This window comes from Hordeum vulgare, chromosome 3H (assembly GCF_904849725.1).
Source record: "Hordeum vulgare subsp. vulgare chromosome 3H, MorexV3_pseudomolecules_assembly, whole genome shotgun sequence".
Lineage (NCBI taxonomy): Eukaryota > Viridiplantae > Streptophyta > Magnoliopsida > Poales > Poaceae > Hordeum > Hordeum vulgare.
In genome coordinates this window covers 218,516,781-218,542,684 of record NC_058520.1, presented here as the reverse complement: position 1 = coordinate 218,542,684, position 25,904 = coordinate 218,516,781, and the positions used below count along the sequence as shown (strand labels likewise).

General features: G+C 50.1%; 1 protein-coding gene across 1 annotated transcript in view; it reads right to left on the bottom strand.

The window, feature by feature from the left end:
• Nucleotides 1-390: 390 nt before the first annotated feature.
• The window catches only part of LOC123443554 (CRS2-associated factor 2, chloroplastic), a 48,626-nt gene continuing 23,112 nt past the window's right edge, over nt 391-25,904 (bottom strand). The window contains exons 4-6 of the mRNA XM_045119974.1: nt 1,660-1,787; nt 1,392-1,545; nt 391-1,127 (exon numbers count right to left, since the gene is read on the bottom strand). Of these exons, the coding sequence (XP_044975909.1) occupies nt 700-1,127; nt 1,392-1,545; nt 1,660-1,787 (710 nt within the window). The 3' untranslated portion in view covers nt 391-699. The remainder of the gene's footprint in view (nt 1,128-1,391; nt 1,546-1,659; nt 1,788-25,904) is intronic.

Genomic DNA, 25,904 nt, shown 5'->3' with positions numbered 1-25,904 from the left:
TGCACCGAGAGCGAAGTTTTGTGCCCGGGCACCTTGGTGACCTTTTTTGAAAGAACCCGAAAAACATATTTAAAAGTTAAAAAAAAAAAAAAAATCTGTGGAAACTTCTATGTATTAATTACAAATCAGTGAAATTTCGTTTTGAAAAAATGTAATTTGTAAGCTGTACAAAAATAACAAAATTTTGGCCCAATAGCAAAAAAAGAAGCCCATTTATGAATACATATTTGTCACTTTTTTGTATGCCACGTGTGAAAGTAAAATGATTTGAAATTTTGCAGATACATAACATACATGCTTGTGTGTGTCTACAAAAAGTTTCAGATTTTTTTACATTGTAGAAAATGATTTTTGAAAACGGACACCATGGTGCCCATGCACCATTTGCAATTTTCGTGCATGCACCAGCCTTTATTATCTATATTGATCATGGATATGGGTTCGCTCTCCTTTACACAAAAAAGGAGTGTCTTTGCTGACTACAATTAGTCAATTTGTATGGTAATTCATGGTACATCATGGACAGCCCTCTAATCATCACACATTTGCAATCATCCAGCCTAGAATTTGGAGGAACAGGGGAAATGGCTATACAATGCGAGCATGCCAGTCCGGCCGTGTTTTAATCATTACCCAATCCTTCACCAGCTTCATTAACCATTTAGCCTGAACTCTCAGTAGTAACGGCATCTATGGCTGTTACTCACTGTTCAACTGCTCCATGACGGAGTCAATCGGTAATGACCCCAATGGTGCCGATGACTCCAGACGCTCGAGCATGTAGTATTCAAAGTGATCGTCATCGCCAGCATCAAGTGATTTCTCAAACTGATTTTCTTGGGGTCTAATGATTCCATCATCAGATCCATTTTCAGACTCATTTACAGCTTCAGGGCCCCCCTTGACATTGCCCACGAGCAAAGCTGGAAATGAATGCTCCACAGCCTGCGATGTGACACTGAACTCCTCAACCCTCACAAGAAGCGTGTCAGGTGTAAGTGCATTCGTTTCATCGTCATCTAGTGACAATGCTATGGATGACTCTATTGCACGCTTCCACAGTTTAAACATCCTGGGTCTCAATACTTCTCTTATTGTCACATTGTTGCTGGCACCAGCGGATTCACCTGCATAAAAAAAACAAGAAACCCATCTTATTCAAGTGCCATTAGACACTATTTTATTGATACAACTTGGATACCCGAGAGTGAACAAACAAAATGTACGAAACATAGGCATCCAATCGATCACTTGCAAAGGGGTGCAAAATGAAAATAGTAAATAAAAGTAGGCTACAATATTCTATAAGAAATGAGCATGTCAAAGCAATAGACCGTCATTGCTGCCTTGTGTACGATTAATAATTGTGAGCACAAATTACAGGTACACACCTGTGCTATCCACAACAGATGACACTGCCAGGTTATTCTTTTCAACTTTTGGAAAGGGAGTGAGAGGCTTCAAATATCTGGATTTCCATCCTTTGCCTCTGTAGATTAATATCTGCTCCTTGTCAAATGACAAAAGAACGCAAGGAACAAGATCCTGCATACGTAGAAACACAGAATTTTCGGTCGAGGGTACAATAAACTATAAAGTTAATATACTTCCATCAGCGGCGATGACATGGAAACATAACAGTTGTGTGGGAATGAATACCCTCAGTTTTGCTCCAATCTTTTTGTAGTCGCTTGGTTCCAAACCTTTGCAGTCAATCTTCACCAGATCGTTTCCCTCGAAAGCATCTTGAACATCCTTTACAAGATTGATATATATTCCATTTTTTGCTGCAAAATTAAGGAATGAATGTGCATTTTTTCTATCTACATGCCCCGATCAATATGGAATAGAGATGAGTATATTTTTCGTCCCTCAACTCTACCCATAGTTTAGATGGTCCATCAACTTGAAAATGAGGAAACTACCCGAAGTAACCCTAGGGATAAAAAATATCTGGTTTCAATAATTGATGGACAATGTTTTTCTGGTTTTGGAGGGGTTTTTTCTTTCAAAAAGGAGGTTACAAACCCCGGCCTCTACATCATCAAGCAGCCATGACTGAACCATTACACGATTTGAAATTAACACCTACGACTAAGTCTGCTTCTTCTAGAACAATGCCTTCAAGAAGGGATACACGTTATCGTTGTCACGTCCGACCGGAAAGATTCTCCCCGTAATTGCCTAGATGAGCCAATGAAGACCAGGACAACAGCAAGTACACAACAATTTTAACAAGATAACGAGGCAAATTTGTTATTGCTGAGCCCGACCAATAAAGACTAGGACAAGAGTTATCACCCAGGATATGAAGCAGTGTTCCCATGAGCATCTGGTTTTGGAGTTTTTTTTTTAGAAAAGGAGGTTCGACCCCCGGCCTCTCCATCAATCGATGCATACAGCCATCTTTATTAATTATTCCACGAAGGTCTGACAAAGATATACAACACACCACCCGAAGCCACCATTCACACCTACAGACTCAATAATGTGGAGTGCTCTCACTCCACATATCTAAAACCGGTGTTGTCCCCAATCCATCCACATAACGTATCGGGATCAACAGCCGGTGCAGCAGACTTAAAACACACTCCACATCCACACGTTAGAAGCCGCCATCATCATCGGTCCACTGATCCATCTTTAGGAGAGAGATCCGTATCATCTTTGCCAGTCCGAACATCCGTCGACTCCACCACGGTGCCAAACAGCGCTACCGCCCTGTGCTCATCCGTCCAGACGCGAAGATTCTGGAAGAACTGTCGTGCGTAGCACCTGCCAAGCAGGCATGACTCAGCGTAGCACCTCTCGGCCAGGCATGACTTGACAGCTCCACCAAATCTCCGGGCAAGACGAAGCCACTCCATCTCCAGCCTCTGTCATCCAGCACTGCTCCACAAACGATGCTCCCAAGAGAGAAACGGCACCGCAGAACCGCCATCGTCCGATCTGCAAGGCTAGATCTTAGGGTTTCCCCCGAAGCAGTGCCCACCTCCAGCAACCGTCAAGGAACCACACAGTGCCCACCACCACTCAGCCCTCAAGGCGACGCCTTCAGGAAGGTCACGGCGTCAAGGACGCCGCCGCCGCCCACCGGAGTTAGGGTTTTCACCCGAGAGGCAGTGAGGCAGGAAGTGGAGGAGCAGACGTAGACCGACGTCTCCAAGAAGAACAACGGCGCCCTTGAGCGTCGTCAGCGGCGCAGCCGGCCAGGGCCGACCAAGGGGTTTCCCCCAATCTGAATCTCATCCACCAGCTTCATCCGCGGCCACACCGGCACTGCCAGGAACCCGCAGGAGAGAAGCACACCGATTAGGGGCCAGAGGACAGTGACCGGATCAGCCGCCGCCGGCCACCAGAACAGCCAACGACTCCACGAGCCGTGACCCCTGCAGCGACCCACGACGGCCGCCACCACCCCTCGCGCCGCCCGCAAATCCTGATCCTGGTAGCGAGTCGACCAGCCGCAACCCCAGCCCGAACCACCACGGCCCCAGGCCGGAGAAGACGCTGCAGGAGACCTCCAGGACGCGCATCAACGGAGCCGAGCCTCCCACCACCGTCCGCGCCGTCCGCGCTAGCCGACGCTCGCGGATCCCAGATCGGATCAGGTGACGACCGCCGCCAGCCGACCGCAGGCCCATCGCGCACCAGATCCCCGTGAAGCCGCCGCAGCCCTATCCTCCGACCACGCCTCTGACACGCCGGAAGACTCGCCGCCGCCGCGCCTCACGCAAGCGCTGCGCCTCCAACCAGATGCGGCAGCCCGCGCTGCACACACCCATGGGAGGGAAAGGGAATTCCCCTCCGCCGCCTCCACCGATCGGGCTTTGCCCGGCGGTGCGCGCTGGCGGCGGCGAGGGGGAGGGACGGAGCGGAGGGGACTATAGTGTTAGACCTTTCAGCCTGAGCATTGATAGTTTTGGATGACACTAGGAGAGTTGGGACAATTTTCGTTGGTTTATTTCTCACACAATGCCATGCCAACCTGAGGGGTTGGGGATACATATTTATAGGCTGCTAGCCAGCCAGGCATATGCTAAGATGCTAGTCTAAGATGCTATCCTAACTGCCAGTCCTTGGTGGTCAAGGATTCTATCCTAACAGCCACAAGGACCATGTGTTGCAGCCCCACAAAGGACCATGTGCTGCAGCCCCACAAAGACCCTAGTACAGAGACTTATCCATCATTCTCCCCCTAAGTCCTGTACGTCATCTTGTGGGAGAGTCGAATCATCCCGATCCTGGAGCAGAGTTCGAGGAACTTGATCCTCCCAAGAGGCTTGGTGAGCTGCGAGCTGGTCCGTGGTGTTGATGTTGCTCGCCTCGATGCTCCCTTCATCCAAACAGCTTCAGATGAAGTGGTACCTCAGTCGAATGTGCTTGCTCCTTTCGTGGAAAACAGGGTTCTTTGCCAGGGCCAGCGCGGACTTGCTGTCCACCAGGAGTTGCACCGTTCTGGTGTCTCGGACGAGGAGATCACCAAGCAGTTGAGCGAGCCAGAGCGCCTGAGTGCAGGCGGTGGAGGCCGCTATGTACTTGGCCTCGCAGCTGGACAAGGCCACCACCTGCTGCTTGACCGACTGCCAGCTCACGAGGCACTTGCCGAGGAAGAAGAGGATCTCGCTCGTGCTCTTGCTGGTGTCAATGTCGCTGGCGTGGTCGCTGTCGCTGTACCCGACGAAGTGTGTTGCCTCCGGACACCTAGGGTAGTGGAGGCCGTGGTCGAGGGTCCCTGCCACGTAGCGGACGATCCTCTTCACTGCCTGCTGGTGCTCCGACATCGGGCGCTCCATGAACCGACTGACATAGCCGACGGAGAATGCCAAGTCCGGCCGTGTGTGGGCGAGGTAGCGAAGGCTCCCCACATGGCGCCAGTACTGCGTAGCGTCCACTTCCTCCGTCGTGCTGTCGCGGCTCAGCTTCAGCCTCTCCTCCATCGGAGTGAGAGCTGGGTGGCAGTCGGTGAGCCCAGCTAGCTCAACGATGCGCTTGGCGTAGGCGGACTATCGAAGCGCGGTCCCGGAGTGATCCTGGTGCACCTCGATCCCTAGATAAAAGGAGAGGAGCCCCAGATCACTCATCTGGAAGGTGGCCTTCATTGCCTCCTTGCAGGGCGATTCTAGGGGGGACAAGGGGGGGCTAGACCCCCCCTAACAAATTGATTTTTCTACTATGATAATGGTTGTTATAGCCAAACAATTTCACTTGATATTAACTTTGCCCCCTCCATGAACAAACTTGCCCCCCTATGCTTGCATGCTGGCTCCGTCCCTGCCTCCTCGAAAGCCGCCACCTCTGCATCCTTGATGACCGGCACTACTTATAGCCGGAGGAGGCCCAATGGGCCCGTTTAGTTAGGGGCTAGCCCAAATTATTATTGGAAATATGCCCTAGAGGCAATAATAAAATGGTTATTATCATATTTCCTTGTTCATGATAATCGTCTATTGTTCATGCTATAATTGTATTAACAGGAAACAGTAATACATGTGTGAATAAATAGATCACAAAGTGTCCCTAGCAAGCCTCTAGTTGGCTAGCTCGTTAGTCAATAGATGATCATGGTTTCCTGATCATGGGCATTAGATGTCATTGATAACGGGATCACATCATTAGGAGAATGATGTGATGGACAAGACCCAATCCTAAGCATAGCACTAGATCGTATTGTTCGTATGCTAAAGCTTTTCTAATGTCAAGTATCTTTTCCTTCGACCGTGAGATTGTGCAACTCCCGGATACCGTAGGAGTGCTTTGGGTGTATCAAACGTCACAATGTAACTGGGTGATTATAAAGGTGCACTACGGGTACCTCCAAAAGTGTCTGTTGGGTTGGTACGAATCGAGATCGGGATTTGTCACTCCGTGTGACGGAGAGGTATCTCTGGGCCCACTCGGTAGAACATCATCATGAGCTCAATGTGACTAAGGAGTTAGTCACACGATGACGTGCTACGGAACGAGTAAAGAGACTTATCGGTAACGAGATTGAACAAGGTATTGTATACCGACGATCGAATCTCGGGCAAGTTCTATACCGACAGACAAAGGGAATTGTATACGGGATTGATTGAATCCTTGACATCGTGGTTCATCCGATGAGATCATCGTGGAGCAAGTGGGAGCCACCATGGGTATCCAGATCCCGCTGATGGTTATTGGCCAGAGAGGTGTCTCGGTCATGTCTGCCTGTCTCCCGAACCTGTAGGGTCTACACACTTAAGGTTCGATGACGCTAGGGTTATAGGGAATTGTTATACGACGTTACCGAAAGTTGTTCGGAGTCCCGGATGAGATCCCGGACGTCACAAGGAGCTCCGGAATGGTCCGGAGGTAAAGATTGATATATAGGACGGATGGTTTCGGATACCGGAAGTGTTTCGGGCATCACCGGTAACGTACCGGGACCACCGTAGGTGGCCCCGGGGGTCCACCGAAGAGGGGCAACGACCCCGGGAGGTAAGGTGGGCCAAGTGGGGAAGGGAACCAGCCCCTAGGTGGGCTGGTGCGCCTCCCAACTCAGCCCAATGCGTGGGGGAGAAAAAAGGGGGGGCAAACCCTAAGCCAGGTGGGCCTAAGGCCCACCAGGGGTGCGCCACACCCCTCCTCCCCCCCTTGGCCACCGCACCAGCCCCATCTAGGGCTGCCGCCCCCCCCCCCCCCCCCCCCCAGAGAGGGAAACCCTCAAGGGGGCGCAGCCCCTCCCTCCCCCTATATATAGTGGGCACTTTTGGCCATTGAAGAACAGACTTCTCCCTCTCCCTCGGCGCAGCCCTGTCCTTCTTTCTCCTCCTCTCTGCCGGTGCTTGGCGAAGCCCTGCCGGGAGACCTCGTCTCTCCATCGACACCACGCCGTCATGCTGCTGGAGTTCTTCCCCAACCTCTCCCTCCTCCTTGCTGGATCAAGGTGCGGGAGACGTCACCGGGCTGCACGTGTGTTGAACGCGGAGGTGCCGTAGTTCGGCACTAGATCGGAATCACACCGCGATCTGAATCGCTACGAGTACAACTCCATCAACCGCGTTCTAGTAACGCTTCCGCTTAGCGATCTTCAAAGGTATGAAGATGCTCTTACCCCTCTCTCGTTGCTGGTCTCTCCATAGGAAGATCTGAATATGGCGTAGGAAAATTTTGAATTTATGCTACGTTACCCAACAGTGGTATCAGAGCCAGGTTTTCTATGCGTAGATTCTATGGACGAGTAAAACACAAAAGTTGTGGGCGATGATTTGTCAATTTGTTTGCCGCTACTAGTCTTATTCTTTTCCGGCGGTATTGTGGGATGAAGCGGCCCGGACCGACTTTACTCGTACGCTTACGTGAGACTGGTTCCACCGACAGACATGCACACCGTGCATAAAGGTGGCTAGCGGGTGTCTGTCTCTCCTACTCTAGTCAGATTGGATTTGATGAAAAGGGTCTTTATGAAGGGTAAATAGCTTTGGCATATCATCGTTGTGGCTGTCACGTAGGTAAGAAGGCGTTCTTGCTAGAAACCCAAATCAGCCACGTAAACTTGCAACAACAATTAGAGGACGTCTAACTTGTTTTTGCAGGGTTTGACATGTGATGTGATATGGCCAAAGTTGTGATGTTGCATGTATGATGTATGAGATGATCATGTTATTGTAATAGGTTTCACGACTTGCATGTCGATGAGTATGACAACCGGCAGGAGCCATAGGAGTTGTCTTAATTTATTGTATGAGATGCAACGCCATGTGCTTACTACTTTTACTTCATTGCTAACGGTTAGCTATAGTAGTAGTTGGCGTGACAACTTCACAGAGACACGATGATGGAGATCATGGTGTCACGCCGGTGACGATGATGATCATGCGATGCCTGAAGATGGAGATCGAAAGGGCGAAGATGATAATGGCCATATCATGTCACTATATGATTGCATTGTGATGTTTATCATGTTTTACATCTTATTGCTTAGAACGACGGTACCATAATAAGATGATCCCTCTTAAAATTTCGAGAACGTATTCCCCTAAGTGTGCACCGTTGCGAAGGTTCGTTGTCTCGAAGCACCACGTGATGATCGGGTGTGATAGATTCTAACGTTCGCATACAACGGGTGTAAGCCAGATTTACACACGCGAAACACCTAGGTTGACTCGACGAGCTTAGCATGTACAGGCATGACCCCGAATACAAGAGACCGAAAGGTCGAACATGAGTCGTATGGTTGAATACGATCAGCATGAAGTTGCTCACCATGGTGACTAGTCCGTCTCACGTGATGATCGGACACGGGTTAGTCAACATGGATCATGTATAACTTAGATGACAAGAGAGATGTCGATTTAACTGGGAGTTCATACTTAATTTGATTAAATGAACTTAATTGTCATGAACTTAGTCTAAAAGGTTTGTCTTTATAAATATTGTAGATGGCCAACGTCAACCTCAATTTCAACGCATTCCTAGAGAAAAACAAGCTGAAAGATGATGGTAGCAACTATGCAGACTGGGTTCGCAACTTGAAGCTCATCCTTGAAGCAGCTAAAAAGGCTTATGTCCTTGATGCGCCGCTAGGTGACCCTCCCGCTCCCGCAGCAGCCCAGGACATTTTGAACGTCTGGCAAACGCGGAGTGATGACTACTCTCTGGTTAGGTGTGGCATGTTATACAGTTTAGAAACGGGGCTCCAAAGGCGTTTTGAGCAACACGGAGCATATGAGATGTTCCAAGAGCTGAAGCTAGTTTTTCAAGCTCATGCCCGTGTCCAGAGATATGAAGTCTCCGACAAGTTCTTTAGCTGTAAGATGGAGGAGAACAGTTCTGTCAGTGAGCACATACTCAAAATGTCTGGGTTACACGGTCGTCTGACTTCACTTGGAGTCAAACTTCCGGATGATGCTATAATTGACAGAATCCTCCAGTCTCTCCCACCAAGCTACAAAGGCTTTGTGCTTAACTACAACATGCAAGGGATGGAGAAGACCATTCCCGAGTTGTACTCGATGCTCAAGTCTGCAGAAGTAGAAATCAAGAAAGAGCATCAAGTGTTGATGGTCAACAAGACCACTAGTTTCAAGAAAGGCAAGGGTAAGAAGAACTTCAAGAAAGACGGCAAAGCTGTTGCCGCGCCCGGTAAGTCAGATGCCGGGAAGAAGAAAAAGAATGGACCCAAGCCTGAGACTGAGTGCTTCTATTGCAAAGGAAAAGGTCACTGGAAGCGGAACTGCCCCAAATACTTAGCGGACAAGAAGGCCGGCAACGTTAAAGGTATATGTGATATACATGTTATTGATGTGTACCTTACCAGCGCTCGTAGTAGCTCCTGGGTATTTGATACCGGTGTTGTTGCTCACATTTGCAACTCAAAGCAAGAACTACGGAATAAGCGGAGACTGGCCAAGGACGAGGTGACAATGCGCGTCGGGAATGGTTCAAAGGTCGATGTGATCGCCGTCGGCACGCTACCTCTACATCTACCGTCGGGATTAGTTTTAAACCTTAATAATTGTTATTTAGTACCAGCTTTAAGCATGAACATTGTATCAGGGTCTTGCTTAATGCGAGACGGCTACTCATTTAAGTCAGAGAATAATGGTTGTTCTATTTATATGAGTGATATGTTTTATGGTCATGCTCCGCTGGTGAATGGTTTATTCTTGATGAATCTCGATCGTGATGTTACACATATTCATAGTGTGAGTACCAAAAGATGTAAAGTTGATAATGATAGTCCCACATACTTGTGGCACTGCCGCCTTGGTCATATCGGCGTTAAGCGCATGAAGAAGCTCCATACTGATGGACTATTAGAGTCTCTTGACTTTGAATCATTTGACACATGCGAACCGTGCCTCATGGGCAAGATGACTAAGACTCCATTCTCAGGAATAATGGAGAGAGCAACCGACTTATTGGATATAATACATACTGATGTGTGTGGTCCAATGAACGTTGAAGCTCGCGGTGGTTATCGTTATGTTCTCACTCTCACCGATGATTTGAGTAGGTATGGGTATATCTACTTGATGAAGCACAAATCTGAGACGTTTGAAAAGTTCAAGGAATTTCAGAGTGAGGTTGAGAATCAACGTGACAGAAAAATTGAATGTCTACGATCTGATCGTGGAGGAGAATATTTGAGTCACGAGTTTGGCACACACCTAAGGAAGTGTGGAATCGTTTCACAACTGACGCGCCTGGCACACCGCAACGCAACGGAGTGTCTGAACGTCGTAATCGTACTTTATTAGATATGGTACGATCTGTGATGTCTCTTACCGACTTACCGCTATCATTTTGGGGATACGCATTAGAAACTGCAGCATTCACTTTAAATAGGGCACCGTCTAAATCCGTTGAGACGACACCGTATGAACTATGGTTTGGCAAGAAACCTAAGTTGTCGTTTCTTAAAGTTTGGAGCTGCGATGCTTATGTGAAGAAACTTCAACCAGAAAAGCTCGAACCCAAAGCGGAGAAATGTGTATTCATAGGATACCCTAAGGAAACTATTGGGTATACCTTCTATCTTAGATCCGAAGGTAAAACCTTTGTTGCCAAGAACGGATCCTTTCTAGAGAAAGAGTTTCTCTCGAAAGAAGTAAGTGGGAGGAAGGTAGAACTTGATGAGGTAATTACACCTCCTCTCGAACAGGATAGTAGCGCAGCGCAGGAAGTTGTTCCTGTGGCGCCTACACCAACTGAAGAGGAAGTTAATGATGATGATCATGAAGCTTCGGATCAAGTTACTACTGAACCGCGAAGGTCCACAAGGGCACGCTCCGCACCAGAGTGGTACGGCAACCCTGTGATGGAAATCATGTTGTTAGACAACGGTGAACCTTCGAACTATGAAGAAGCGATGGCGGGCCCGTATTCCAACAAATGGCTTGAGGCTATGAAATCCGAGATAGGATCCATGTATGAGAATAAAGTATGGACTTTGGTGGACTTGCCCGATGACCTGCGAGCCATAGAAAATAAATGGATCTTCAAGAAGAAGACTGATGCAAACGGTAATGTAACCGTTTACAAAGCTCGACTTGTCGCAAAGGGTTTTCGACAAATTCAAGGAGTTGACTACGAAGAGACTTTCTCTCCCGTAGCGAAGCTGAAATCAGTCTGAATCATGTTAGCAATTGCCGCCTTTTATGATTATGAAATTTGGCAAATGGACGTCAAAACAGCGTTCCTTAACGGGAACCTTAAGGAAGAGTTGTATATGATGCAACCAGAAGGTTTTGTCGACCCTAAGGGTACTAACAAAGTGTGCAAGCTCCAGCGCTCCATCTATGGGCTGGTGCAAGCATCTCGGAGTTGGAACATTCGCTTTAATGAGGTGATTAAAGCGTTTGGGTTCATACAGGTTTACGGAGAAGCCTGTCTGTACAAGAAAGTGAGTGGGAGCTCTGTAGCTTTCCTCATACTGTATGTGGATGACATATTATTGATGGGGAATAATATAGAGATGTTGGAGAGCATAAAGGCCTATTTGAACAAGAGTTTTTCAATGAAGGACCTTGGAGAAGCTGCATACATATTAGGCATCAAGATCTATAGAGATAGATCAAGACGCCTCATAGGTCTTTCGCAAAGTACATACCTTGACAAGATATTGAAGAAGTTCAATATGGAAAACTCAAAGAAAGGGTTCTTGCCAGTTTTGCAAGGTTTGAGATTGAGTAAGACTCAGTCACCGACCACGGCAGCAAATAGAGAGAAGATGAGTTCTGTCCCCTACGCTTCAGCCGTGGGCTCTCTAACGTATGCCATGCTGTGTACCAGACCTGATATAAACCTTGCCATAAGTTTGGTAGGGAGGTACCAAAGTGATCCCGGTATGGAACACTGGACAGCGGGCAAGAATATCCTTAAATACCTGAAAAGGACTAAGGAAATGTTTCTCATTTATGGAGGTGACGAAGAGCTCGTCGTAAAGGGTTACGTCGACGCTAGCTTCGACACAGATCCGGATGACTCTAAGTCACAGACCGGATACGTATATGTGTTGAATGGTGGGGCAGTGAGCTGGTGCAGCAGCAAGCAAGAAGTCGTGGCAGCATCTACATGTGAAGCGGAGTACATAGCTGCTTCAGAAGCAGCTCATGAAGGAATTTGGATGAAGGAGCTCATCACCGACCTTGGAGTGGTTCCATGCGCGTCGGGTCCAATGACACTCTTCTGTGATAACACTGGGGCCATTGCCATAGCCAAGGAGCTCAGGTTTCACCGGAAGACGAAGCACATCAAACGCCGCTACAACTCCATCCAGGACCATGTCCAGAGTGGAGTGATAGATATTTGTAAAGTACACACGGATCTGAATATTGTAGACCCGTTGACTAAACCTCTTCCACGAGCAAAACATGATCAACACCATAATGCTATGGGTGTTCGATACATCACAATGTAACTAGATTATTGACTCTAGTGCAAGTGGGAGACTGTTGGAAATATGCCCTAGAGGCAATAATAAAATGGTTATTATCATATTTCCTTGTTCATGATAATCGTCTATTGTTCATGCTATAATTGTATTAACAGGAAACAGTAATACATGTGTGAATAAATAGATCACAAAGTGTCCCTAGCAAGCCTCTAGTTGGCTAGCTCGTTAGTCAATAGATGATCATGGTTTCCTGATCATGGGCATTAGATGTCATTGATAACGGGATCACATCATTAGGAGAATGATGTGATGGACAAGACCCAATCCTAAGCATAGCACTAGATCGTATTGTTCGTATGCTAAAGCTTTTCTAATGTCAAGCATCTTTTCCTTCGACCGTGAGATTGTGCAACTCCCGGATACCGTAGGAGTGCTTTGGGTGTATCAAACGTCACAACGTAACTAGGTGACTATAAAGGTGCACTACCGGTACCTCCGAAAGTGTCTGTTGGGTTGGTACGAATCGAGATCGGGATTTGTCACTCCGTGTGACGGAGAGGTATCTCTGGGCCCACTCGGTAGAACATCATCATGAGCTCAATGTGACTAAGGAGTTAGTCATACGATGACGTGCTACGGAACGAGTAAAGAGACTTATCGGTAACGAGATTGAACAAGGTATTGGTATAGCGACGATCGAATCTCGGGCAAGTTCTATACCGACAGACAAAGGGAATTGTATACGGGATTGATTGAATCCTTGACATCGTGGTTCATCCGATGAGATCATCGTGGAGCAAGTGGGAGCCACCATGGGTATCCAGACCCTGCTGATGGTTATTGGCCAGAGAGGTGTCTCGGTCATGTCTGCCTGTCTCCCAAACCCGTAGGGTCTACACACTTAAGGTTCGATGACGTTAGGGTTATAGGGAATTGTTATACGAGGTTACCGAAAGTTGTTCGGAGTCGCGGATGAGATCCCGGACGTCACGAGGAGCTCCGTAACGGTCCGGAGGTAAAGATTGATATATAGGACGAATGGTTTCGGATACCGAAAGTGTTTCGGGCATCACCGGTTACGTACCGGGAGTACGGGACCACCGGAGGTGGCCCCGGGGGTCCACCGAAGGGGGGCAACGACCCCGGGAGGTAAGGTGGGCCAAGTGGGGAAGGGAACCAGCCCCTAGGTGGGCTGGTGCGCCTCCCCACTCAGCCCAATGCATGGGGGAGAGAAAAAGGGGGGGCAAACCCTAAGCCAGGTGGGCCTAAGGCCCACCAGGGGTGCGCCACACCCCTCCTCCCCCCCTTGGCCGCCGCACCAGCCCCATCTAGGGCTGCCGCCCCCCCCCCCCCCCCAGGAGAGGGAAACCCTCAAGGGGCGCAGCCCCTCCCTCCCCTATATAGTGGGCACTTTTGGCCATTGGAGAACAGACTTCTCCCTCTCCCTCGGCGCAGCCCTGTCCTTCTTTCTCCTCCTCTCTGCCAGTGCTTGGCGAAGCCCTGCCGGAAGACCTCGTCTCTCCATCGACACCACGCTGCCGTGCTGCTGGAGTTCTTCCCCAACCTCTCCCTCCTCCTTGCTGGATCAAGGTGCGGGAGACGTCACCGGGCTGCACGTGTGTTGAACGCGGAGGTGCCGTAGTTCGGCACTAGATCGGAATCACACCGCGATCTGAATCGCTGCGAGTACGACTCCATCAACCGCGTTCTAGTAACGCTTCCGCTTAGCGATCTTCAAAGGTATGAAGATGCTCTTACCCCTCTCTCGTTGCTGGTCTCTCCATAGGAAGATCTGAATATGGCGTAGGAAAATTTTGAATTTATGCTACGTTACCCAACAGTTATCTTATTTTTATTAGCAGTAAGGTTATATAAACAGTTGTAAGACACCCTTTTGGAATTAAGCAATAAGACATTCTATTGCCCGACTCCCAGAGGAGCCGGAATCCCTAACCCTAGCCGCCGCTTCTTCCATCGCCGCCGCCTCTCCACCGCGCGAGACGGCGCCCTCGCGCCGGCTGCCGCGCCCTCGCCCTCACCAACCTCCCTCCTACCCCTACAGCCTCCGACCAAGACCCAGTAGGATCCTAGCTCCTACCACATTTATAGTTACCTTTAGTCGACATGTAGATGCCAATTCATAGTTTTAGGAGTTTGGTAATAGATTCATACTACTTTGTGCCCATATCCCTTTTAATAAGAAAATAATATTGTTTCCATTCTTGATTGATTACCTGTCATGATTGAAGGGAGGAAGAGTGTTTACTACTCTCATCTACCATGTACTAGGTTTTTGCCCCAAGGTTAAATATTTTTTCACTTGGGGCTTCCTGTGATGGTTTATTTTGAGTAATACTAGCTTTTTTTAATCTAGACTAGATAGACTGATGGCATCAATGGCATGCATCTCCATTACTGGTTGAAATTCCCAGCTGCAGACTAGTTTGTATGTTTTTATTTCTTATGTTCCAAAATATTGTGCCTTACAAATTTTGTCATGAATGTAAATTATCATGTCAAGCTTTTAAGCTCATAATCCTAGAGATTTTTGTTTACTTCTTGTATACAAAGAGGAGAACAGAAGTTTCAGGTTCTCTCTGTTCTTGTATAATCTGCCATTCTTACCATTGGCATAGCCCTATTAGTTTTTGCACTGTTTGACTTTTTGCTATATTCAGTTACAAAAAGCAAAATGCTAATTCGGCAGTTGAGACTGTTGAGTAAATCTATGATTGATGTATAATTCTATTCTAGCCAGAAGTTACAGACTTACAATATGGATGATATAGTGCAGATATGACTTGTTTCGTCTCCTTTTTTAAAATCATTATAACTTTGTAGCTTCTTAGAGTCATCCCAGCCTTCCCATTCTATTCCAACAATTATGTAAAATCCATGTGTTTTATGAATCTTCTCAATGTTATGTTTCAACATGACCTCTTTGTATTTATTGGAGCGAGGTGGGATACTGCCTCCTAGCGTGAGATGGGGTGCTTGCCTGCCTTTATGCCAGAATGGTGGGATTCTTCACTGTGACACCTCCTCGCCGGGCCAGTCTCTGCAATGATAGCGCTCTCTTGGACTAAATAAGCCAGCCGAGTGATGGGGTCAGTCCGCCAGGGATGATGTCGACCGGGAGATGCGTCTCACTCTCTATAGTATCTATAGTTGTTTTTCCACTCTACACTACATATTATTAATTCCTGAACTAATATCTTTGGTTGCATTTTCAGTTCAAATACGTTTGATATCTTTTCTGTTAGAGTTATAATATAAATCATGTACCCTTTTGTATTTATCCCAATATATAAGGGGTTTCCTGCATATAGTCCACCACATGTACATGTATATATACCGGCCTATGGCCTCATGGGAATACAAGTTGCTTATTCCTAACATGGTATTAGAGCCTAGGTTCTATTTGCACGCGCAACTCGTGCTCTTCCCGATCTAATCTTCCCCACCTCGTCCCGCTCGTCTCGTCCCGCTCGCCTCGTCCCGCTCGCCTCGTCCTGGAGTTCCAAGCCGCGTCGCTCCTATCTCCAGTCGCGGCGGCTCCAGATCGCGGTCGCGTCGCTCCCCGGTTCCGCGTCGCTACCACGCGTGGTCTTCTAGATCCCGCTCGCTTCCGCCCCGGTTCCTCGTCGCCCGTGGTCTTCTGGGGCAGCGAGCAACAGATCGATTCCGATCCCGCTCGCTTCCGCCCCGGTTTCTCGTCGCCCGTGGTTTTCTGGGGCAGCGAGCAACAGATCGATTCCGATCCCGCTCGCTTCCGCCCCGGTTCCTCGTCGCCCGTGGTCTTCTGGGGCAGCAAGCAACAGATCGATCCCTCCCATCAGCCAGATCGACCAGATCGAGGCGGCTCCCTCCCATCAGTACGCGGACGCGGCTCCCATCAGACGGTTCCTCGCCAGATCTGACGACCCATCTCGCCAGATCGAGTCGGCCTGCTATCAGACGCGGACGTGTTTCGTTTGACTGAGTTTTAAAAAAAAGTAAAAAATGTCTGTTGCATCCGGCTACGTTGTTGTTCCTCGTTGTCCGGTGATTTTTGATGGCACTAATTACACCGAGTTCATTGGCTTCATGCGCATTCACATGCGTGGCATCCGCCTATGGGGTTTTCTCTCAGGCTGCAAAGGATGCGGTTAAGCTTGCTGATGAGGCCGCTGTGAGTGCTTATGATGAGAAGGTCTTGGCTTATGAGGAGGCTCTTCAGGTGTATCGTGATGCTCTGTCTGTTTACACCCAGTGGCTTGATGATTATGCTCGTGCTGCCGCTGTTCTCACTGCTAGTGTTCTTCCTCAGTTTGCTTCTGAGTTTCTGGGCCTTCCTACTGTATTTGAGATGTGGACCCGCCTTCGTCAGCGCTATGAGCCCTCTGGTGATGCCTTATACCTCTCTGTGGTCCGTCAGGAGCATGCTCTTCAGCAGGGTGACTCTACTGTTGATGACTTCTATGCACAGAGTTCTGCTATCCGGCGCCAGCTTGATTCTCTCCGCAGTGCTGGTTGTCGTACTTGCCCCTGTTGCCAGGCTGTCCAGGCCGACTTGGAGTTTCATCGCGTCTACAAGTTCCTGTCTCGGCTCCGTAAGGAGTTTGAGCCCCGGCATGCTCAGTTGTTTGCTCGTGGTCGTATTTCTCTCATGGAGGCGCTTTCTGAGATTCGTGCTGAGGAGACTCGCTTACGTGGTGCTGGTTTGCTGGAGGTTCCCTCGGTGCTCGCTGCTCGGACTCTTTCTACGCCACCTGCTACACCGACCCCTTCTCGCTCGAGTGCTCCGCCGCCCTTGCCCACTCCTTCTAGAGGCTCTGGTCGCCCCCGTCCACATTGTGACTACTGCAACAATGACGGTCATATTGAGTCCCACTGCTACACGAAGAAGAAACACTTGCGCAAGGCGCGATCATCATCTACAGCGACTTCGTCATCTACCTCGACAGCTTCAGCCATCGCTTTGACCGAGCAGGATATTCTGAGACTTAAGCGTCTGCTCGCTGCTTCAGGTTCTTCCTCGACGGGTACTGCTGGTTCTGTGACTGAGGCTTCCCGCACTGAGCAACCACCTTCTACACAGTCAGGTACATCCCCATGGGTTCTGGACTCTGGAGCTTCCTTTCATATGACTTCTAATTCTTCCACTCTGTCCTCTCTTTGATCGCTTGATTCTCCTGTTCATGTCCTCACCGCTGATGGTACTCCCCTTTCTGTCGTTAGTAGAGGCAATCTTACCACTCCTTATTATGTTCCTGATGTTGCTCATGTTCGTCGACTTACCATGAATCTGTTTTCCGCTGGTCAACTTGCTGATTCTGGTTGTCGTGTCATCCTTGACCTTGACTCTTGTTCTGTCCAGGACCATCGCACGCACACTCTGGTTGGGGCTGGTCCTCGCCGCCATGATTCTGAGGGTCTTTGGGAGTTGGACTGGCTTCATGTTCCTTCCGCTGCCCACTATATCGCCAGTTCTTCCGCCTTGGTCGCCTCGGTTACTGGTTCCTTCCAGCAGTGAAATCATCGACTTGGTCATCTGTGTGGTTCTCGTTTGTCGCCGTTAGTTCGTCGAGGTCTTCTGGGGTCTGTCTCAGAAGATGCCTCTTTAGAGTGTCAGGGTTGTCGTCTTGGCAAGCAGATTCAGCTACCATATCCACATAGTGAGTCAGTGTCTAAGTGTCCTTTTGATTTAGTTCATTCCGATGTATGGGGTCCGGCTCCCTTCGCTTCGAAAGGGGGTCATAAATACTATATTATTTTCATAGATGACTTCTCTCGTTACACATGGCTTTATTTCATGACTTCTCGTAGTGAGGTGTTGTCCATTTATAAGCGTTTTGCTGTCATGGTTCATACTCAATTCTCTTCTCCCATTCGTGTGTTTCGTGCTAATTCCGCTGTCGAGTATCTCTTTAAGATGTTGCGTGGTGTTCTTGCTGAGCAAGGGACTCTCTCTCAATTCTCTTGTCCTGGTGCTCACGCTCAGAATGGCGTGGTTGAGCGCAAGCATCGTCATCTTCTTGAGACGGCTCGTGCATTGATGATTGCTGCCTCTCTCCTGCCTCATTTTTGGGCTGAGGCCGTCTCCACCTCCACCTATCTCATCAATCTCCAGCCTTCCGCTGCTCTACAGGGTGGTGTTCCTTTCGAGCGCCTTTTTGATCGTTCTCCCGGCTATTCGATGCTTCGCTTGTTTGGTTGTGTTTGCTATGTTCTTCTTGCCCCCCGCAAACGCACAAAACTGACCGCTCAGTCTGTTGAGTGTGTCTTCTTAGGCTATAGTGATGAGCATAAGGGCTATCGTTGTTGGGATCCTATCAGTCGTCGGATGCGTATCTCTCTGGATGTGACTTTCGATGAGTCTCGTCCATTCTACCCACGCCCATCTTCCTCGGCCTTTTCAGTGGAGGATATCTCTTTCCTCACTTTTCCTGACACACCTATCACACCCGTCGAGCCTTTGCCTATTCATTCCGCTCCCTCTGCTTCTCCCCTCCAGTCGATTTGTCGCCACCATCTTCCACGGTCTCCTCGCCTAGCATGTCACCGGATTCTACACCTTCATCTCCGGTGACTTCTTCGTCGCCACTCCCCGATTCTACCTTGGCGATTCCTCCTTCCATTGTTCCATTTTTTCCTCAGTGTTACACTCATCGTTCACGTTCTCTGGATGCCTCTGTGGATGTGTCGTCATCCTCATCTCAGCCTACTTATGGTTTGCGTTCTCGTCCTCGTCCGCCTGTTGATCGCTTTGGATTTTCCACCGCTGGTGCTGCTGTTCTTGAGCCGACTACTTATCATCAGGCTGTTGTTCATCCTGAATGGCAGTTTGTGATGGCAGAGGAGATTGTTGCTCTTGAACGCACTGGTACGTGGGATCTTGTTTCCCTTCCTCCCGGAGTCCGTCCCATCACTTGCAAGTGGGTCTACAAGGTTAAGACTCGCTCCGATGGTTCTCTTGAGCGTCACAAAGCTCGTCTTGTGGCTCGTGGTTTTCTGCAGGAGCATGGTCGTGATTATGACGAGACTTTTGCTCCTGTGGCTCATATGACCACTGTTCGTACACTTCTTGTCGTGGCCTCTACAAGCCACTGGTTTATCTCTCAGCTTCATGTTAAGAATGCTTTTCTTAATGGTGAGCTGCGTGAGGAGGTGTACATGCAGCCACCACCTGGGTATTCTGTTCCTGATGGTATGGTATTTCGTCTTCGTCGCTCTCTCTATGGCCTTAAGCAAGCCCCCCGCGCCTGGTTTGAGTGTTTTGCCTCTGTGTTGACTGCCGCTGGTTTTTCACCCAGTGTTCATGATCCAGCATTGTTAATTCACCTTTCTCCTCGTGGTCGGACTCTTCTTCTTCTCTATGTTGATGACAGTGATGACCCTGAGTATATTGCCTTTGTCAAGGCCCGTCTTAGTGCGCAGTTCCTTATGTCTGATCTTGGACCTCTTCGCTACTTTCTTGGGATTGAAGTCTCTTCTACCTTTGATGGCTTTTTTATATCCCAGGAAAAGTATATCCAGGATCTTCTTGCTCGTGCTGCTCTTATTGATGAGCGCATTGTTGAGACTCCTATGAAGCTCAATGTTCACCTCTGTGCTACTGATGGTGATCCCCTGCCTGACCCGACGCGTTATCGTCATCTTGTTGGCAGTCTTGTTTATCTCGCTATCACTCGTCCGGATATCTCTTATCCGGTTCATATTCTAAGTCAGTTCGTCTCTGCTCCCACATCGGTTCACTATAGTCATCTCCTCCGTGTTCTCCGATATCTTCGGGGCACGATCTCTCACAGTCTGTTTTTTCCTCGCTCCAGTTCTTTACAGCTTCAGGCCTATTTGGATGCTACTGGGCTAGTGATCCTTCAGGTCGCCTTTCACTTTCTGCTTACTGTGTTTTTCTTGGTGGTTCTCTCATTGCCTGGAAGACGAAGAAACAGATTGCAGTTTCCCGTTCGAGTGCAGAGGCTGAGTTGCGAGCGATGGCTCTTTTGACGGCAGAGGTGACTTGGTTACGGTGGTTACTTCAAGATTTTGGTGTTTCTGTCACTACACCGACTCTGCTCTTATCTGACAGTACAGGTGTTATTAGCATTGCACGCGATCCTGTGAAGCATGAGCTCACCAAGCATATTGGTGTTGATGCTTTCTATGTGCGCGCTGTTGTGCATGATCAGGTTATTGCTCTTCAGTATGTGCCTTCCGAGTTACAGTTGGCGGATTTCCTGACGAAGGCCCAGACTAGAGCACAACATGGCTTTTATCTCTCCAAACTCAGTGTTGTTCATCCACCATGAGTTTGAGGGAGGGGGGTGTTTGTAATGCCCCAAGTGTAGGACTTACCCTTTTTGTAACCCTCCTTGTGGGACCACCTTGTCAGAGATTGTGATGATATCATTTTGTGCCATGATTTCATGTGTGTTCCTTAGTACTTACTTCCCTTGCATGCATGCATAACATATCATTCCTTGCCATACCTTATGATTGCATGTCATGATCATGTTGCATATGTTCTTACTAGGAGTAGTGTTGTGGTGTTGTGAGTGCATGTGATCTTGCTAGGGTTATGTGGTGGTTTTGCACTATCTTGTGATGCATGTGTGTTGGTGGTGATGGGTAGGAGTGAGTGCTAGCCATTGCTAAGCTCTTGCTATTTAAAATCCTTTTCCCTCCTATTATTCCATGTCAAAATTCCTTCTTCCCAAAAATGATTCTAAAATGTCTGGTGGTTAGATTAAATTGAGATTATGAGGAGGAGTATTTTTGCTGACTTGTTATTTGTTTTTAAAGGTGCAAATAAACCCAAAACAGCAATTATTTTCTGTTTTGCATTTATTTCAAAAGGCTCCAAATATTGCTTTCCTATTTTTTCTATTGGGCCATAATTCCTTATGACCAGCAGGATTTTCCTTTTAATTTTTATCCCAGTAGTTTATTTTGGGTAATATTTTCTTCCCTGTGTGCATTTTTTGTTTATCTAAATAGAAAACCTCCTGTGTGTTTCTTCCTTTCCCTGGCCCAGTAGGTCTTCCTCCCATGCTGGCCCAGTAGGACTCCCTTCCAGCGCGAGGAGCCCAGGCGAGAGCCCCCTCCTTTCCTTTCTTCCCCTGACGGCGTTTCTTCTCCTTCCCCCGCTTTCTTCTTTCCGTCAGCACGTGAGAGAGAGGGAGAACTGACGGTGCCGTGAGCGCGGACGTCGAGGGCCCTATATATCTGGGCGTCCGAGCCTCCCCTCGAATAGGGTTTCCTCCTGCCGCCGCCATCTCCTTCCTCCCCCTCCATCTCTTCCTTTCCTCCCCAGGTAAGCTTCCTGTAGGTTGCAGAGAGTGCAGAGAAGGGAGAGTCGCCGGCGTCTACCCCGCGTGCGTCGTCGGGCAGCACGGCCGCCATGTCCGGGGGCTCGGGGTGGTTCCCCGCGTCCCATTCCCGGCGCTAGGAGCCCCGGGGAGCGACCCTCCCGTCGAGCTCGTCCTCGTCAACGGGGCGAACCGGGCGAACTGCGTCCTCTTCTTCGGTCTTCGGAGGAACTTCATCGGCTCGTCTTCTTCCCCTCCGGCGCTCCTCCTCCCCGTTCGGCGCCCCCTCTTCTCCCCAAGGTGAGGCCGTGCTTCCCCCCTTCCTTCCTCCTCCGCGGATCGGCTCGGATCCGTCGTGGTGCGTACTTTCTCTGTTCTTTAGCAGCAGCGTGATAGAGGATGTAGTAGTGGCGGCTTGTTCTGCAAAGTGCAGAGTGCGTGCGTGTGCTGCGCAGAGGGGCTCCCTCCCCTCGTGGTAGCCGCGCCATGGCTAGGCTGGCCTCGCTGTTGGTGAGCCGCGGTAGGCTACCCCGGCAGCAGCTGCGCGGCGTGGCAGTAGCCGGGCGAGTTGGAGTGCATGTGTGTTTGTAGCAGGGGCTCCTCCCCGCGTAGATGGGTGTCCAGCAGGTGCGGGCTCTTCCCCTCGTCGGTTCTCAGCGTCGTGTGCAAGAGTTCATCGCCGGCAGCGCAGCGTAGCAACATCGGCTAGGATATCCCGTCAGTTCTCTGTCGATGTCGTTCCCAGTAGACAGACAGAGGGCGATTTCAGATAGCTTTTTCTGTATGAGATTCCCCCTCTGTCAGATATCTCTTCGTAGCCCAGTGGTCGATCTCATGCGTGCCTGATGAGAGGTTCTGGGTTCGATCCCCCCTCGGCCTATTTTTGGGTTTTGTTGATTCGGTGCACAGTGGCCAGTGAAGCATGTTCTCTTTGCTTCCTTCCTCTTTCCTGTCGACAGTAGTGGTGGTGGTGCAGTGGCTAGATGGTGCCTTGCGTACCAGGAGGTACTGGGTTCGATCCCCAGGACCCCTGATAGTTGTTTTTGCTATTTCTTTTGTTGCCTTTTATTTGTTCTCCCTCTTCCTTGTGCTTGGGCAGCAAGATGGAATTAAAATCATTCTCCCCTGCTAGTGTAGTTAGTAGCAGATCCCTTTGTGTGTGAGTTGCACACTTGCAAGATAATAGATGTTGTATTGCTAGCATTGGAACCTTGTGGATTGCATCTTGTGGTGTGAAGTTACACTTGGTAGAGGTGAGTGCAAGTGATGTGTTTTTCTGTGAGAGATGTTCTTAAGGGGTGATAGAAGCACTAGCTATTCATGTTTGGCCACATCTTTTGAGCTTAAGTGGGTCTAAGTTGATCTTGTAGTTTCTTTTGCTAGCATGGATTTAGTGGGGTGGATGCCTCCCCCTCACCACATGTTTTGATGTGATGTGATGTTCTAGGTGACTATCTATGTTAGCATGTGTAGGTGTGGATTCCTAGTTAAGCTAGGGTAGATTGTTGTGGGGGTTGCATTTTGAGGATGACATGATTCCTAGGAAGATCCTAGTAATGCATGTGAGAGTGTGTGCTATCACATGCCCATATGTGGGGGGTGCATACTCTCTTGTTAGCATAGAGTCCCATTGTGATGTGCTTGATACTAGGAATATTGTGATGGGTGTGGGTGTTGTTGATGTGCATGACACAAACATGGGGTTCAAACCCCCATGTCACTTTGTCATTGTGCACATAAAACTCACCTATGTAATTGTCATCTTAGAAGCATACCTTATGGAATTGCATTTGCACTTTGTTGAAGGTTTGGGCTTTGTTTCCATGGTATAGATGGGGCCCAAGGGCATGGATCTTTGTGTGTTAGTAGTAGGGGTTTGTACTCAACACCATAGTGGTGTCAATCACATCTTGGTGACATGTGTGTGCAAACTATGCCTAGACAAAGTGGGCATGTGGCTGAAAAATTCCAGATTTTTGAACTCTGAAAATTTCACTAAGTCTGGAATGCTGGAAACATTTTCTTCCCCTGTAGATGAGCATGCACCCTGACGACATCGAGAAGACGGCGTTCCGCACTCACCATGGCCACTTCGAGTTCCTGGTGATGCCGTTCGGCCTCTCCAACGCGCCGGCGACCTTCCAGGCCCTGATGAACGACGTGCTCAGCCCATACTTGCGCCACTTTGTGCTTGTTTTCTTTGATGACATTCTCATCTACAGTGCATCTTGGGCGGAGCATCTACAACATGTGGCCATCATCTTCAACGAGCTTCGAGCGCATCGTCTTCACCTCAAGCGCTCGAAGTGCTCGTTCGGCACGACCTCCGTCGCGTACCTGGGGCACGTCATCTCGGCGGACGGGGTAGCGATGGACGCGGACAAGGTCGCCGCCGTCGCCGCGTGGCCGATCCCGCGGTCACCGCGGGCGCTCCGCGACTTCTTGGGCCTCGCCGGCTACTACCGGAAGTACATCCGGGACTTCGGCCTCATCGCGGCGCCACTGACGCGTCTCCTTCGACGCGACGCCTTCTCCTGGGACGAGGAGGCGACTACAGCATTCGAGCTCTCCAGCGGGCGCTCACGACGGGACCCGTCCTCCAAATGCCGGACTTCGATATGCCGTTCATCGTGGACTGCGACGCCTCTGGCATCGGCTTCGGCGCCGTCCTTCACCAGGGCGAGGGACCGCTCGCCTTCTTCAGCCGCCCCTTCGCCGCTCGCCATCACAAGCTCGCGGCCTACGAGCGCGAGCTTATTGGGCTGGTTCAGGCGGTGCGCCACTGGCGGCCTTATCTTTGGGGCCGGTCATTCCGTGTGCGCACGGACCACTACAGCCTCAAGTTCTTGCTGGACCAGCGCCTCTTCACAGTTCCGCAACACCAGTGGATCAGCAAGCTCTTTGGCTTCGACTTCACCGTTGAGTACCGCCCCGGCCGTCTCAACACGGTCGCCGACGCCTTGTCCCGCCGCGACACTGAGGATGTCGCGGACGACATCGCCATGGATGGCACTGTCATGTGCATTCGCTCCGGGCCATCTTTCGCCTTCATCAACGACATTCGCCGGGCAACGTCGACGGCCGTGGACGCCCAGGGCCTGCGCCAGCGCCTTGACGCCGGCGAGCTGGACGCGCCCTGGCGCTTGGACAAGGGGCTACTCCTACATGGCCGCCGCATCTTCGTGCCCGACCATGGCGACCTGCGCCACCAGGTCCTGACCTTGGCGCACTCTGCAGGGCACGAGGGCGTGCAGAAGACTCTCCATCGTCTCCGTGCTGATTTTTACATCCCCGGTGATGGCGCGATGGTCCGCGACTGGGTGCGGTCGTGCGTGACGTGCCAGCGGAACAAGACGGAGACACTACGACCCGCGGGTCTACTGCAGCCGCTGGACGTACCCTCCCAGGTGTGGGCGGATATTTCCGTGGACTTCATCGAGGGCCTTCCCAAGGTGGGCGGCAAGTCCGTCATCCTCACGGTGGTTGACCGCTTCTCCAAGTACGCGCACTTCATCGCCCTGGGTCATCCATATACAACCGCCTCCGTGGCGCGGGCCTTCTTCGACGGCATCGTCCGCCTCCACGGTTTTCCGTCGTCTATCGTCAGCGATCGTGATCCCGTGTTCACGGGACATGTCTGGCGGGATCTCTTTCGACTGGCGGGCGTGAAGCTCCGCATGAGCACGGCGTTCCACCCTCAGACAGACGGCCAATCCGAGGTGGTCAACAAGGTGATCGCCATGTACCTGCGTTGTGTTACTGGTGATCGTCCACGAGCTTGGGTGGACTGGTTGGCATGGGCGGAGTACTGCTACAACACCTCCTATCACTCCGCCCTGCGCACCACGCCTTTCGAGGTGGTCTACGGGCGCCCACCTCCGACGATGCTCCCTTACGAGCCTGGGACGGCTCGGTCCGAGACGGCGGGCGACTTATTCCGCACCCGCGACGACATTCTGGCTGAGGCACGCCAGCGTCTTCTCCAAGCACAGCAGCTGGCTCGGAAGTACTACGATGCTCATCATCGCGAGGCGGAGTTCGCGGTGGGCGATTGGGTGTGGTTGCGCCTCCTCCACAGGACCACGCAGTCTCTGGACCCGCGCTCCAAGCGCAAATTGGGACCTCGCTACGCCGGTCCCTTTCGTGTGCTGGAGCGTGTCGGCACACTCGCATACCGCTTGGAGCTGCCAGCTGGTTCTCGCCTCCACGACGTCTTCCATGTCGGCTTACTGAAGGCCTACCGCGGGGAC